This window comes from Centrocercus urophasianus, unplaced genomic scaffold (genome assembly GCF_019232065.1).
Source record: "Centrocercus urophasianus isolate 14NV4802_14NV808 unplaced genomic scaffold, USGS_Curo_1.0 seq_12, whole genome shotgun sequence".
NCBI classification, from domain to species: Eukaryota; Metazoa; Chordata; class Aves; order Galliformes; family Phasianidae; genus Centrocercus; species Centrocercus urophasianus.
In genome coordinates, this window is record NW_024884364.1 from 43883862 (window position 1) to 43897005 (window position 13144).

The window sequence follows — 13144 nt, forward strand, 5'->3', positions numbered from 1 at the left end:
GTAATGACAGCAGTCATCTCTTTAATTGTTGCACCAAGAGTTTATGGAGGAAGTCTGCCCCCTTCTCTTGTAGCTTTTCTGCATGGCTGTTTTCTAAATGTACTGAAAGAAACACTCTGTTCTGGGCAGATAAGAATCCCAGTGGGAAAGCACAAAAGGAAAGGGAAGGAGGCATATTAGATTTACTCTTTCTTGATAACCTTAGCTGTGTGCACTGAGGTTTGGTGAAGGGTAGGTAAAATATGCTCACATCCCTATATGTTGGGGACTGAAAGCAACTTGCTGATCTGTGGTAAATGCTGGGCTTTTTTTTTTTTTTAGCGAACTTCATATAAAGGTGAGCAACTGCTTGGCATAGGCAGAATAAATGTTTCTGTAACTGTGGGGTGTTTCATGTCCATCTGAAAGAGAAGAAGGATTTTATGTTTTTTAGAAAAGTAGCCTCCTGGTATGTTTTGAACACAAGCTAGAGTTGAAGACTTTAAGATGGCTAAGAAATAGCCGTGCGTATCTTGAAAGCATGACTGTGAACTTTTTTCACCGCGTTGGACAGCAAGCAAATATGAGGTCTTAGATGACAAACGCATGCTTCCTCGTGTAGCATGCAACAGTGAAACATAAGTGCTAGCAAAAAAGATGATGCTTGCTGGTGTACAGACGAAAAATCATCTTGTTTGCTGAAAGGTTAACTCTTCCCAGAAATAAGTGTTTCGGGTTTGTTAAGTATATCAAAGAGGAAGCTAGTGTTCAGCACAGGATTTTGTAAGAGGAAGTGTAAATTGGCCACCAGAGTCATCTTTACCAGACTTTATATTCTGCAGGTACCTTTTCTGATTGTTATTTGTTTGGGGTTTTTTTTGCCCACATTTACAAGCCAGTAAAGATAACTTTGTCTGATTTCTTCTTTGTCTCTATTTTTTTGCATGATAGATGTGGTTACTCTTGCCTGTCTTTTGTTGAATAATCTTATCAGCAGAAGAATTCTGTGGTTACTGATAGGGTGTAGTAATGTAAACACAGTTTTGAATCAGTAAGCAGAAAGCACTATTTTAAATAATTTATTACAAACTTGTTGCATATGTACTGCTGTAGTTTATGATGTGTGCTGTCAAAAAGCTTTTATTTCAGTGAATAACAGAATATACTTCTTTTTAATTTTAGTAAATGCTACCAAGATGAAAACATTCTTTTGCAAGGTTTTGAAAATTCCTGTTTAGCCTTTATGTATTATAGGCTACCCATATATATGTTGTGAATTATGTATACGGATGTATTATATGCTACCTGTTTGCACAGTGAATGTAACAACTCTCTGTGTTTATATATATATAAATAATAGCATATAAATATACTATTATTATATTATATAAATAGTGTATTTATATATTTATATATATAATATATATATTTATATTTGTATATATTATGTACTATTTATATAATAGTATATAAAATGTACTACGGGATGTTTAACACTTTGGTTGAAAGTGGTATTTCATTCTTTTCTCTCTCTCTTTTTTTTTTTTTTTTTTTTTTTTTTTAGAAAACTGAATAGCATATAATTAAATCCACAGTAGCAGCATTTCATTTTTGTTTATTTTTTGACAAAATGATCTGAAATATGCTGTAAGGCTAAAGTAAACTCAAGTAAACTGGAAAAAATAAAAACAAGCTTGTCCTTTGAAAATGGACTTTCTGGACAGAGAAGATAGATAATGAATTAAACTTGCTTTGTTCACCGTGACCTTCAAGACTGTAGAACTAATAAGTCTCTGCTGTCTCTAACATACAAAAAAAGTTCCCATTTTCAAGTACACTTTCCTGTCTTGAAGGGAATAAATCACTGAATGTAGTTAGCTGAAGGAGATGAAAAGAAAATACTCTTTGTGTCTATAGAAATATTCGGGACCTTCACAACCTCATTTTTGAGGATTGACCTGAAAGTTTTCCCAAACTGAGGCTCATAATGCTGAGGGAATCATATTCCTCAGTCCAGGTATTTGACATAATAGTCTTCCATGTCTTAATTTTGTTTTCAATGATCTTTTGAAATTGAATTTTCTAGAATTTGGGTATCCAAATGATGTATGTACATTGGCACATTTAAAGGCATTTATTTCATAGTTATACATTTAGATTTTAATAGATCTTATATTCCTTAATATTCCTTATAAAAATAGGCCATAAATTCTTATCTGCTCTGGCTAGTGACACTGGAAGAGGCACACCAGACCACAGCATCTTAGCATCGGTAAAGCATAGTCTAAGGAAATACTTTCTGAGTGGGAGGTGGTAGCAGATTCCAGGTATCTCAAGCAAAAACAGGCTAGCAATTCCTTCAGTTAATGGTATTTCATCTGCTTAGATAAAATAGCTCCAACTTTGTAGTGATCTTCTCACCATTAAAAGCTGGGATGCATAAAAGCAAGGGGAGCCTAGAAAAACAATTTTGGTTTTAGTCAGACTTTTTTTTTGGATGCTTCTGCATGTACTAGGTATGTTTTGCCTGAGTGTTTTAAAGAACAGCTTTCTGCCCATCAAAACCAAGTGATAGCGATGGTACCTTGAGTTTATTATAAATTAAGATGCTTCTAGCTTGGATTAAAGAGATATTTAAGGAATCCATTTCTTTTCGTTAACATCTTAATCTTGGTTTGTTCTTATAGTTTTTTTTAATGGCTGATTTTAAGAAGAACGTGTCACTGACAATGTTCCATTTCAGTGTTCCTATTTGAGATAGGCAGTGACTCAAACTGATACAGGAAATAAATAATTTGTGTGGTAGTTGTCAGTGAAAACTCATCTGGTGTCCAGGCCATGGTTTTTCACATTCTTTCACCTGTTGTTGATTTCTCTTTTCATGAAAGGCTGTCATCTTGTTTGAAATCTGGCGCTGTAGGGGAGATGTTCTTTCATGACTGTCCTTTCAAGTTTTGGTCTTTGCAGGATGCAGTTATTGGTTCTATTCTTCAGTACTCTCATGTGGGACTCCATTGGATTTCCCCTTCAGAAATAAGTGCATCGGGAAGCTTTCTCTTCTGTAAGCTGTCAGCCTGATGTCTCTGACAGTCCCATGATTTTTTTGTATTTTTATTTTTTGAAAGCCTGAGTACCAGAAGTTGTAAAACATGGCAAAAAACTTTTCTAGTGATTACTACCACCCAGTAGAAAACTGGCTGGATTCAGTTCAATCCCAAAAAGACTGGATAGAATATATATTGAACTGTAGGAAGAAGGCAGTGATCATGTCTTCTTGTAAGTGGTGTGAGTCCCTTCTTGGGTTCTCACTGGTAGCTGTCAGGACATAGTGTCCACTGCTGAACAAGAACCTAGGTTAGAGCTCCGTGGGCACCATCCACAGGTACTGCAGCTGGTCCAGCCCTCCGTAAGGATTTTTCTTTGGGACCCTGTCAGGTGCTTTTATCCATTTTATATCTGTGAGGTGTCTCACCCCTGAGTGCACTTCAGTGGCCCTGACCAACCTCACCTAGGTCCTCTTCCCCACCAGCACACGCCCTGACATCACCCTGGTACTGCCAGCCCCTTCCCCAGCAAGGCCACAGCAGCAGGCTCTGGTGCCCTACAGCTCTGCCGTGCCATGGTCAATGGCCCGCTGCTGGGCCCGGGGCCAACTGAGCCTGACCCTGTCCCCAGGGAGGTTCTCAATGCTGGGACTGCCCTGGCACCCCTGGCTGCCTGCTCTGTGCTGGGGTGGTTACGACAAGCCCTGACTGCCACTCCTTCCCTGGGAGTCCATGGACTGTGCTGTGACCTGGCAGGAGAGTGCCATGTCCTGTCCCGCATAGAGCCCAGGGCCTAACTTGTCTCCTCACCGAGCTGTGGTGGAGGATCTGTGGACTGATGAAAGAAGACTATTCTTATTCTACTCCTCCTATATCTATATCTTTTCATGCTGTACTTTTCAGTATATTTTGAAAGAAAAATAATGTGGTCACTAAATTTGTATTACAAATACCTTTTTATTATCCACTGAAATAGATAAAACAAAGTCTTTGGAATGACAGATTCTCTATTGTTTGAAAGTATTCTGTGTTATGTTGGATGCTATTATGATGAGAGTATTACATTTATGAAGTAATGAAATCTTGTCTTTTAGATTCAAAGGAAATTAAAAAAGAGAAAGATGGAAAGAATCAGCAGGCAAACAACCCGTCTTTAAAAAGTGGTAGGTATTGCAGCTGTCAGGTTATTAGTTAAGGTACCTAAAAGGAAAAGTATATTTGGAATGTCTGTCTCTTGAGACTGTTTTTTTCCTTCAGTCTCTTAGGCTGTAACTGATGACTAGTTAAAAACATACAATTGCTTTTGTCTCACTGTTAGCAAAGTATGTTCTGGTGTAGCAAATGACTGTTGAAACTGCTTGGCTTGAATCTGACAGTTTTATTAGCTCAGACAAGTACTCATGATATATGTAATCAAAAACTCTGTAAATATAAACACTTTTTAAAGATCATTTACTCATTTCTTGTTCTTCTGATGATGCATGCTCCTGTTGAATACCTCTTTTGCCTCAGTTACCTTCTCTTTCATTAATGCTTGCTGTTGCCAAAGAAGTTGAATTTCAGTTTTAATAGTTTGAGATCTTAATGTTGCTAACTGGATTAAATTGCCTGAGTTTCTAATTTTACTTTAAATAAATTCTGTTTTCAAATCAACAGTTTATTGATGATGAACTGAAGAAAACTACACAGTTGTCAAAAACAAGCCAACTTCTTGTAAACTTATACAATCTCTGTTGTCCTCAGTAGGTGCCATAGGCTGACATATACGTCGGGCTGTTGGGAAATATGTGGAAATGTTGGCAATTTCACTTTTGTGAAGTGCAGTAGGAGAGAAGCAGCATCCTTATATGCTCTTCATGCATATGCTTTGGTTGAGTTTGAGGCAGTGAGAAATGTCATGAGTACTGTTGACTGAAGTAGAATATCTGTGTAAGAATCCTTAGTTGTTAGGAAAATATCACTGGGTTACTTAAACTTTCGCTCTTCTTGCATTTCCATACCATCTGACTCCTAGTGGATGATCTGGTTCAGAGGTTTTACTTCATGCCACCTGAGAAGTTGTGTTATTGACTATGTCAGGAACTATATCTTTGAACATGGTGAGAGACTAACAACATAACTGGGTAGTTGAGGCAATGTCTTTTTGCATAAAGATGTGATATCCTGGTTCTGGAAGCCATAGTAATGCTTTCTGCAGTTACGTTTGTCAGACTTCTTTCTTCCATTTCTTGGGAGCATATCAGTGGTAGTTTCTTCTCTCTTATGAATGCCCTTCTTTGCATGACTCAAAGTGTCTCTCTTCCCCTCTCCAGTTGTGTAAGAGGAGTTTACACAGGAGGACTCGAATGACATGTCTGTATTTTAAAAAATGTTGTCTGACATGACAGATGGAGCCCCATGAGACAGCCCCCACCAGCAAAGTGCTGTTCTTGTATGACTAAGATAACTGTATTTCTGAGTCACTATAAAACTTCCTTGTCTTTTTCTGCACTAGAGAACAGTGTGTTGAAAAACTTCGGGTAGGAACAGTGCTAAGCAGGCAAGCCTTGTTCTGTTCTCTGAGTTCTTCCACTCTAGACTATGCTTTTCATCTGAGCAGTGAATTTGCTTATGAAATCTGGACTCAACTCTGTCAAACACCTACAGAGGAGTGCCTTGCTTAGGATCTCTGATTAGCTATAGATTAGATGATAGTTTTTATCCTGTGTTATTTGTTGTTGGTGGCCAGAAAGAAGAAAGAGACCTCTTCTGGCCAGTGAAAAGGATGCATTGGTGTGGGAAGAGCAAAAAACAAAAACAAACAAAAAAAAAAGCCTGCAGTTGGTAGGGAAAGGCAAGAGTAGAAAAACTGGCTGAATGATCCCAACATAAGAAAAGAAGTACAAAGTACAAAGAAGGATATGAAGTACCTTACAGTTTACCTGCTATGTTTGCAGTAGTGTATAAAACAATTAAAAGGAAACTTCATCTTTGTCAAAGAGGGGTGGTGGGAAGAAGAATAGAAAATATGCATATTTGGATCAGAATTCTCAGATACATACTAGGGGAACATAGGGATGAAATGAGAAGGCACAAGGTGCTTCATCTGCTTAAACAGGATTTAGACTATATTAATTATTATATATTATACTATATTAAACTAAAAAAAATAATGCTTGAACTGTACTTATTTACAAGTTACACTTGAGTCTTCAATTTAAAATTTGTCAAACTTTGATGCAAACTAAACTAAAGTAGTGTGTGCAGTAGAAGAAGATACAATTAGGGTACACTCCAAGAAACAGGGCATTCACACACGTTCATGGGACCAGATAGGATGCCACTGGGGTGCTGCCAGCCTGCAGGCAGAGCATGAACCAGCAGTGTGCTCTTGTGGTTGTAAACATGAACTGCATGCGTGGTCGTGTTAGCAGAGATGTGGGCTGCAGGCTGAGAGAAGTTGGCTCCTTTTGGGTGTCTGTGAGACTGTGTCTGGAGAACCCTGTTCAGTTTTGAGCTCCCCAGTGTGAAGAAGACGTTGACATGCTCGATGCCACCAACAGCATGAAAGTGCTGAAGCACAAGATGTAAACAGAAGACTGATGATTTGCACAGCTGAAAGAAGAGGAAGCTTACAGGAGATCACCTTGCTCATTTCAACTGCCTGACAGGTGACTGTGAAGAAAATCTGGCCAGATGCATTTCTGAAACACAATGGAAGGTCATCTTGTCTTCACTCATGGGAACGGGAGACATTCCTGCTTCCTGTGAGGAAAGAAATCTTTGTGTGAAGGATGATCAAACCCAAGAAGAGGAGCCCAGAGAGGTTACCCAGAGATACTCAGAACTCAGCAAGCCTTTGCTGTGATGGGACCTGCTCTGAGGAGCCAAACTTGAGGCATCCTAGGGTCCCTTCTAGTAGCTTAAGTTAGTTTGTAATGGGCAAAGCCTCTCCAGAAGTGGTAGGGTATTGACACAGAATTGAAAAAATAGCAAGACAGCAAGTACTGTTAACCCACAGAGCATTGACTGTAAACCAGTGCTATTGTAGGCAACTGTGGCATGAACTTGTTTTGTTTTGTTTTGTTGTTAGTTAGTTTGTTTAAATAATGAGGCTGTTTGGGCATGCTGATGGTCTTGGATCACTGTTTAGAATCTCACTCCTGTGCTGGCTATAAACTACCTAATTTTTTTTTACAAAATGTCCTGATTACCTTCAGTTTTTGGTTTTTTTTTTTTTTTTTTTCTATTTTTTTTCTTTTCCTCATTCCCAATATATGCTGATTTGTTCTTCAGCATGAAAATTCCTTTTTCTCTCTCATTTTCACTTTGCTCGTGGGTTGCAAGAGTTGTCTGTGTTGTTGCATGACAGTTTTTCTTAAGCTGTTTAATTCAGCCTACAGGTTGAGTGGGAAGGAGAATGCATGTTAAATCATTCAGTGTGAACTAATTTTCTCTTCAATTTCTCAGAAGTTGTGTGTTTTCAGGGGCTTTAGAATTAGAAATATGTAGAAAACAACTCTTTCTTTACTTTTTAGGTAGAGATTTTTGGATAGAGATTTTTTTTTTTTTTCCATGTTACTGTCTTCCTAAGTAACCATCTTACATGTTGAGATATTCTTTCATTCTTCTTTTCTGTGACTGCAGCAATTAAATAATAAGTAGCTCTGTATCTGAGACATTTGCTTTACTGTAGCATATCTTCACAGTTGGAGTGGTCCTAATGTAAACTAGGTCATATATGCTTGAGGGAAGGGTTTTTAATATCCTGCATTTAAAGTAAGGAGCAAGGCAATATTGTTTTCCTTATGGTTTTAGGTGCAGCTGGCTGTTGTGTTACCTTATGTAGCTTTCTAGCAAATACTCCCTGAAAAGCAAACCCATTTGTTTTCCTCTGTACTTTCTGGACATCCCACCAAATTTAAAGTCATATTACAACAACTGAAATCATTTTGGGAAATGCAGCTATGGAGATACAGTATTTTCAGAGGATTTAAATGGTGTCCCTCCTCTTGGAACGTGCTGTCTCTGAAGTATCTACGTTGCCTGGTCCTACCACAACAGCGCTGTGGTTCGTAATTACAATATTGTATCAAGTTAGCGCTGGAATAGCTGGAACATAATTAACATTTTGGTAGGGTTCACAGAATCACAGAATGGCCTGGGTTGAAAAGGACCACAATGATCATCCAGTTTCAACTCCTGCCATGTGCAGGGTCACCAACCACCAGACCAGGCTGCCCAGAGCCACTTCCAGCCTGGCCCTGAATGCCTCCAGGGATGGGGCATCCACAACCTCCTTGGGCAACCTGTTCCAGTGCCTCACCACCCCCTGTGTGAAATTGACCTCTGGGTTAATTTTATTGAACCGAGTACATTAAAGTTTACTTTGAAAAATAATTTTTTGATCACAAGTCAATCGATAGTGGCAATTTTATTTTTAGATTCAAAGGCTATTTTTATAAGGTGAGACTTAGAAAGCAGTTAATTATTACTTTTGGTATTTGTGTCCTCCGTGGCTTTTCAAAGAAAGGAGCAATGGATCTGGAGGCAGGTTTCTTAGGAATAGTCTGAAGGACCATTTCCAGAACATACCCTCCTAAAGATACCCTCCTAAAAGTATCTTAATGCATTTTTAAAGTTAATACCTTTTGTGAATAATATAAAATCAGTGCAAGTGTATAAATGTGTAAATAAGGTTTTTATGACAAAATATACAGGCTTCCAAGGTGCCCTATGAAAACATCTTTGTTACCAGCCTAACTGCAGTTCAATTTGCTGAATTATTAAGTTTTGAATTATTTTTTTACTTGTTACTTAGTTAACAACTGCATGCCCTCTGCAGAGTCAAGGACCAATCCTTCATACCCTTTTGAGGCTGCTGTGCCAAAAACTGAGGATCTTAGCGGACCAAGAGGATGGTTCTCTTCTGCTTGAGGCACTGTTTGTCCAGTAGTGTTTTTACTGGCAGACACAATGCAGTTTCTCCACTGTTGTGAAGATTTTGCTCTGTGAAGTTATCGCTGATTGAACCACTGGGTGGCATTGTTGCACTATTTTGGGGTTCATTTATGATCTGCTTTACAGGAACATCAGATAGATTCCAGCTGCCCAAACAGAAAATAAGCAAAGGAGGTCATCTGGATGATTTACGGACAAAAACATTAACTGTGCTATGGTAGTTTTTATCTTGTAGTATTCACCTTACAAAGAGAAACCTTTTATCAAACTTCTCATGAAAAGAAACAAAGGTGCTGTTGGAATGTAATGCTGATTCTTTTGATTATAGTGGAATGGGGATACTGATTCTCAACGTATATTTCAGTATGCTAAGTGTCTGTGGTTTTTATTGTGTATTATTAAACTAGTCCTTTGAAGTTACTGTAGCAGTGCTGCTGTTCCTCCCACTGCTCAAGTGATGGGGAGCTAAGATGCAAAAGCACTGAAGTGATTTTTACAGGAATGTGCTGAGAATTGAATCTAGGTATCCTGACTTGTATCTGTAAATGTGGAGCACGAAAAGAAGAACTTGTAGATATGCATATTTTCCTGTTGTGTGATTCCCCTGTTGACTCTTAAAGCTACTTCAAAAGCTGTGTATTTTATTAAGTTTTCATTTTATTGTAATGCTGTTCTTGGGGTAACAAAAATGTTCTACAGATATTTGGGTGGGTTTTTTGCTCTCCGTTTTCCCAGCTCACCTCTTAATTTATGTTCCCTTTCAAAACTGTCCCTTTTTTTTTTTGGTCTTATGTCTTTCAGAACAGTTTAGTTGGGATGATTATCTGAAGGAGACTGAATCAATAGCTGCCCCTCTACATTGTTTCAAACAGGTATGTCAAATACTATTTTGCAAGTCTGTGTGTGTAATCATTCCACTCTCTGTGGGATGATTACATGTCAAGTTTTATGTTTGGACTGCTTGCAGACTTTGACTTCTTTTGATCTCTGTTTATCAGTATCTTAAACTTTTGGTAGATACCAGCAACTGAAACTGTTTTTTTTTTGTTTTTTTTTTGTTTTTTTTTTTTTTTTTTTTTTAAATAATATTAGAGGATTACTGTGGGAATTAAAATTTAGCTGATAATGAAAGGAGCCTTCCACCAATCTGTAACTGTAGGAGTCCTTTCAATTCTGGCTAGGTATTAGATGTACAAAATGTATGTATATATATTTTTGTGCATGCTGGAAAAGTTATTTACCACTTATTTTTTGAATCTCCCAAGTACTCAAATCATATGGATTGGAAGGGATTCCATGGATCATCAAGTTCCAACCCTCACACCCCTCCCCCCCACACCAAAGGCAGAGTGGGTAGTCAGTAGATCATGTGCTAGATCATCAGGTTGCCCAGGGCCCCATCCAACCTGGCCTTGAACGCATCCAGGGGTGGGGTACCCACAACCTCTCTGGGCAGTCTGTACCAGCACCTCACCACCTCTCAGTGAAAAATCATTCTGTGGTTCCATGGAATATGTTGCGTTTTAACTCTTTCAGATCAGGATGATCCTTACCAAGGTGTAATCATAGAATCGTTTGAGTTGGAAAGGTTCCTTAAGGGTCATCTGGTCCAACTCTCCTGCAGAGAACAGGAACACCTACAGCTAGATCAGTGTGCTCAGAGCCCCATCCAGCTTGACTTTGAATGTCTCCAGGGACAGGGCATCTACCTGCTGTTTGGGCATCCTGTTCCAGAGCTTCAATACCTTTATCATAAAAAATAACAAAACAAAACCTTCTTCCTTATGCCCAATCTAAATCTCTTGTTTCAGCTTGAAACTGCTTCCCCATGTTTTGTCACAGCAAACCTTGCTAAAAAGTGTGTCCCCTTCTTGCAGTCCCCCGTTAGATATTGAAAGGCTGCCATCAGGTCACCTCAGAGCCTTCTCTTCTCCAGACCGAACAGGCCCCCTCTCTCTCAGTGTCTCTCTGGACACTCAAACAGGTCCACCTCTCTCCTGTACTGAGGGCTCTACATCAGGATGCAGTACTCCAAGTGAGGTCTCGCCAGCCCAGAATCACCTCCCTCACCCTGCTGGCCACACTTCTTTTGATGCAGCCCAGGATATGGGTGGCTTTCTGGTCTACAAGGGCACATTGCAGGCTCATGCCCAGCTTGCCATCCCTTAGTATCCTCAGGTCCTTTTTGGCAGGGCTATGCTCCATCCTTTTGTCCTTCAGCTTTTATTGGTAGTGGGGGTTGATGTGATCCAGTTGAAAGACCTTGCACTTGGATTTATTGAACCTTATGAGGTTCTCCAGGGCCTACTGCTTGAGCCCATCTAGGCTCAGCTAGATTGGAAAGGAGTGCAAGAAAGAACAAAATGGCTTCTATATGTGGATCAACCAGAAAAACTGCTGAACAGCTAGTAGTCATTGATGGCCATGCCTACCAGATTTCAGTGATGGCAACTGCATTATGGTTTTCTGGTAGCATGGTGGCTTCAAAAATAGATAGTGATAACAGGTACTGGAGTTTAAAGAATACATTAAAAAATTTATAAGACAGACTTTTTACCAGAACTTGTAGTGGCAGAAGGGACAATGGTTTTAAACTAAAAGACAGTGGATTTAAACTGAATATAAGGAGGAAACACTTCCTTGTAAGGTGGTGAAACACTGGAATAGGCTGCCCAAAGGAGGTGTGGATGCCCCATTGCTGGAATATTTGAGGGTCATGCTGCATGGGGGTTTTGGCAATCTATTTTAGTGGCATGTATCTGTGTCCTTGACAGGAGAGCTGGAACTAGGTGATCTTTAAGGTTTCTTCAACTGAAATCATTCTGTGGTAGAACATAAAGGAAATATTGGATCTATAATAAGGAAAACAATTTGTCCCTGAACTTAGTGTACTTCTGCTGTCAAAAGATGAAGGGTGACTAAAGTTAAGCGTTTCAAATGTAGGAATTAAAAAGACTGAGGTCACGGAAGAGTATGCATGTGTAACTACAGTCTCAAGTTACTAGAATTCAGTATTAGTTGTCATTCAGTGAGAGATATTAAGGAGTTTGTACCAAGGGTACTTAGTGTACTGCTTTACGTTGTGCTCTACAAGTTTGATTTCCTCCTGCGTGATGATTTTATATGCATTTACTGATGCAGTTTAAATCTACCATCTTGTATGAGCTAATGATCTTCATTTATTCAGCTCTTTGGAGAATGAATCAACCTCTGAAGGCGTTTTTCTTTCTGTAGGAGCAGCTGGGATCTAGTATGTTCTGAAGTTGGAGTGTCTGACTTAGCTGTGAAAAATTATGTAGGATGAGTTTCAGTAGGTGCACCTTCCATGAATTGAATAGATAGGTGCTGAAGGAATTGGGTAGTTCAGGTTGGTAGAACTATAATTTATGTGAGAAGCTGCGTATACGTGGTTTACTAGGTTGGAGTGTCCAGAAAGATAACTTCTAGGGTTTGTTGGCAGTCTCGTAGTACTGTGATAGTGGCTTCCAGTGGAGACCAAGCAAAAAGCAGCAAAGGAATAATCTGAAGACCTGGACTAATGATATGAGGAGAAGATTCATCATACTGGTTACCTGAAGTAATTTGCAGGAATGGAGAACAGAGAAAGATGAAAGCAGATGGTAGCATTTCTTCATATTATGTGTTGAATTTCAACTTTCGCTTCAGGAGGTGAGGATAAAGGACAAAATACCTCTCTTGTGCTGCTTTCAATGAGAGAGGGCGAAGAATAGCAAAGTCTCTGGCTATTTTTGGATGGCTCACCTATAATTTATCATTCTCAGTATGTGTTTTTTGTGGTAGATACCAGCTCAAGGCGGAGACCCCAAGCCCTGCTTGGGTAGGAATAGGGCAGTGGTCTATTTCTTGGTCATTCTAAGTTAGTGCTGTATTCATACCTTTAGACCATGATGACCAGAGCATACACTCTTGAGATATGTAGCTGTAGCAGAAAGCTGCTCGGAAGCCTTTCCTTGTCTCTTTTGTGTGTTGACTTCTTTGCAAATGATGCTTGGGAAGCCTTAACCATACAACAAAATAGCATCCCAAATAAAGGTGTTTAAATAACATGGGCTAAGATATATCTGAGTGACTTGGATTTACTTTACGAGTGTGTGGGTTGGAAAGAAGAGGCTTCACGTCTGTGCATAGCAAATTTCCAAACAATTTGCATATTCAAACTA

The 13144-nt window shown here is 39.1% G+C and overlaps 1 protein-coding gene across 4 annotated transcripts in view; it reads left to right on the plus strand.

The window, feature by feature from the left end:
• Positions 1-13144, plus strand: part of SCML2 (Scm polycomb group protein like 2) — a 94582-nt gene that overhangs the window by 36530 nt on the left and 44908 nt on the right. For 3 of the 4 annotated variants that reach the window (XM_042811028.1, XM_042811027.1, XM_042811029.1), the window contains exons 3-4: positions 4118-4186; positions 9765-9835. In XM_042811028.1, coding sequence (XP_042666962.1) covers positions 4118-4186; positions 9765-9835 — 140 coding nt within the window. The remainder of the gene's footprint in view (positions 1-4117; positions 4187-9764; positions 9836-13144) is intronic. The other variant, XM_042811030.1, reaches the window with a different exon arrangement.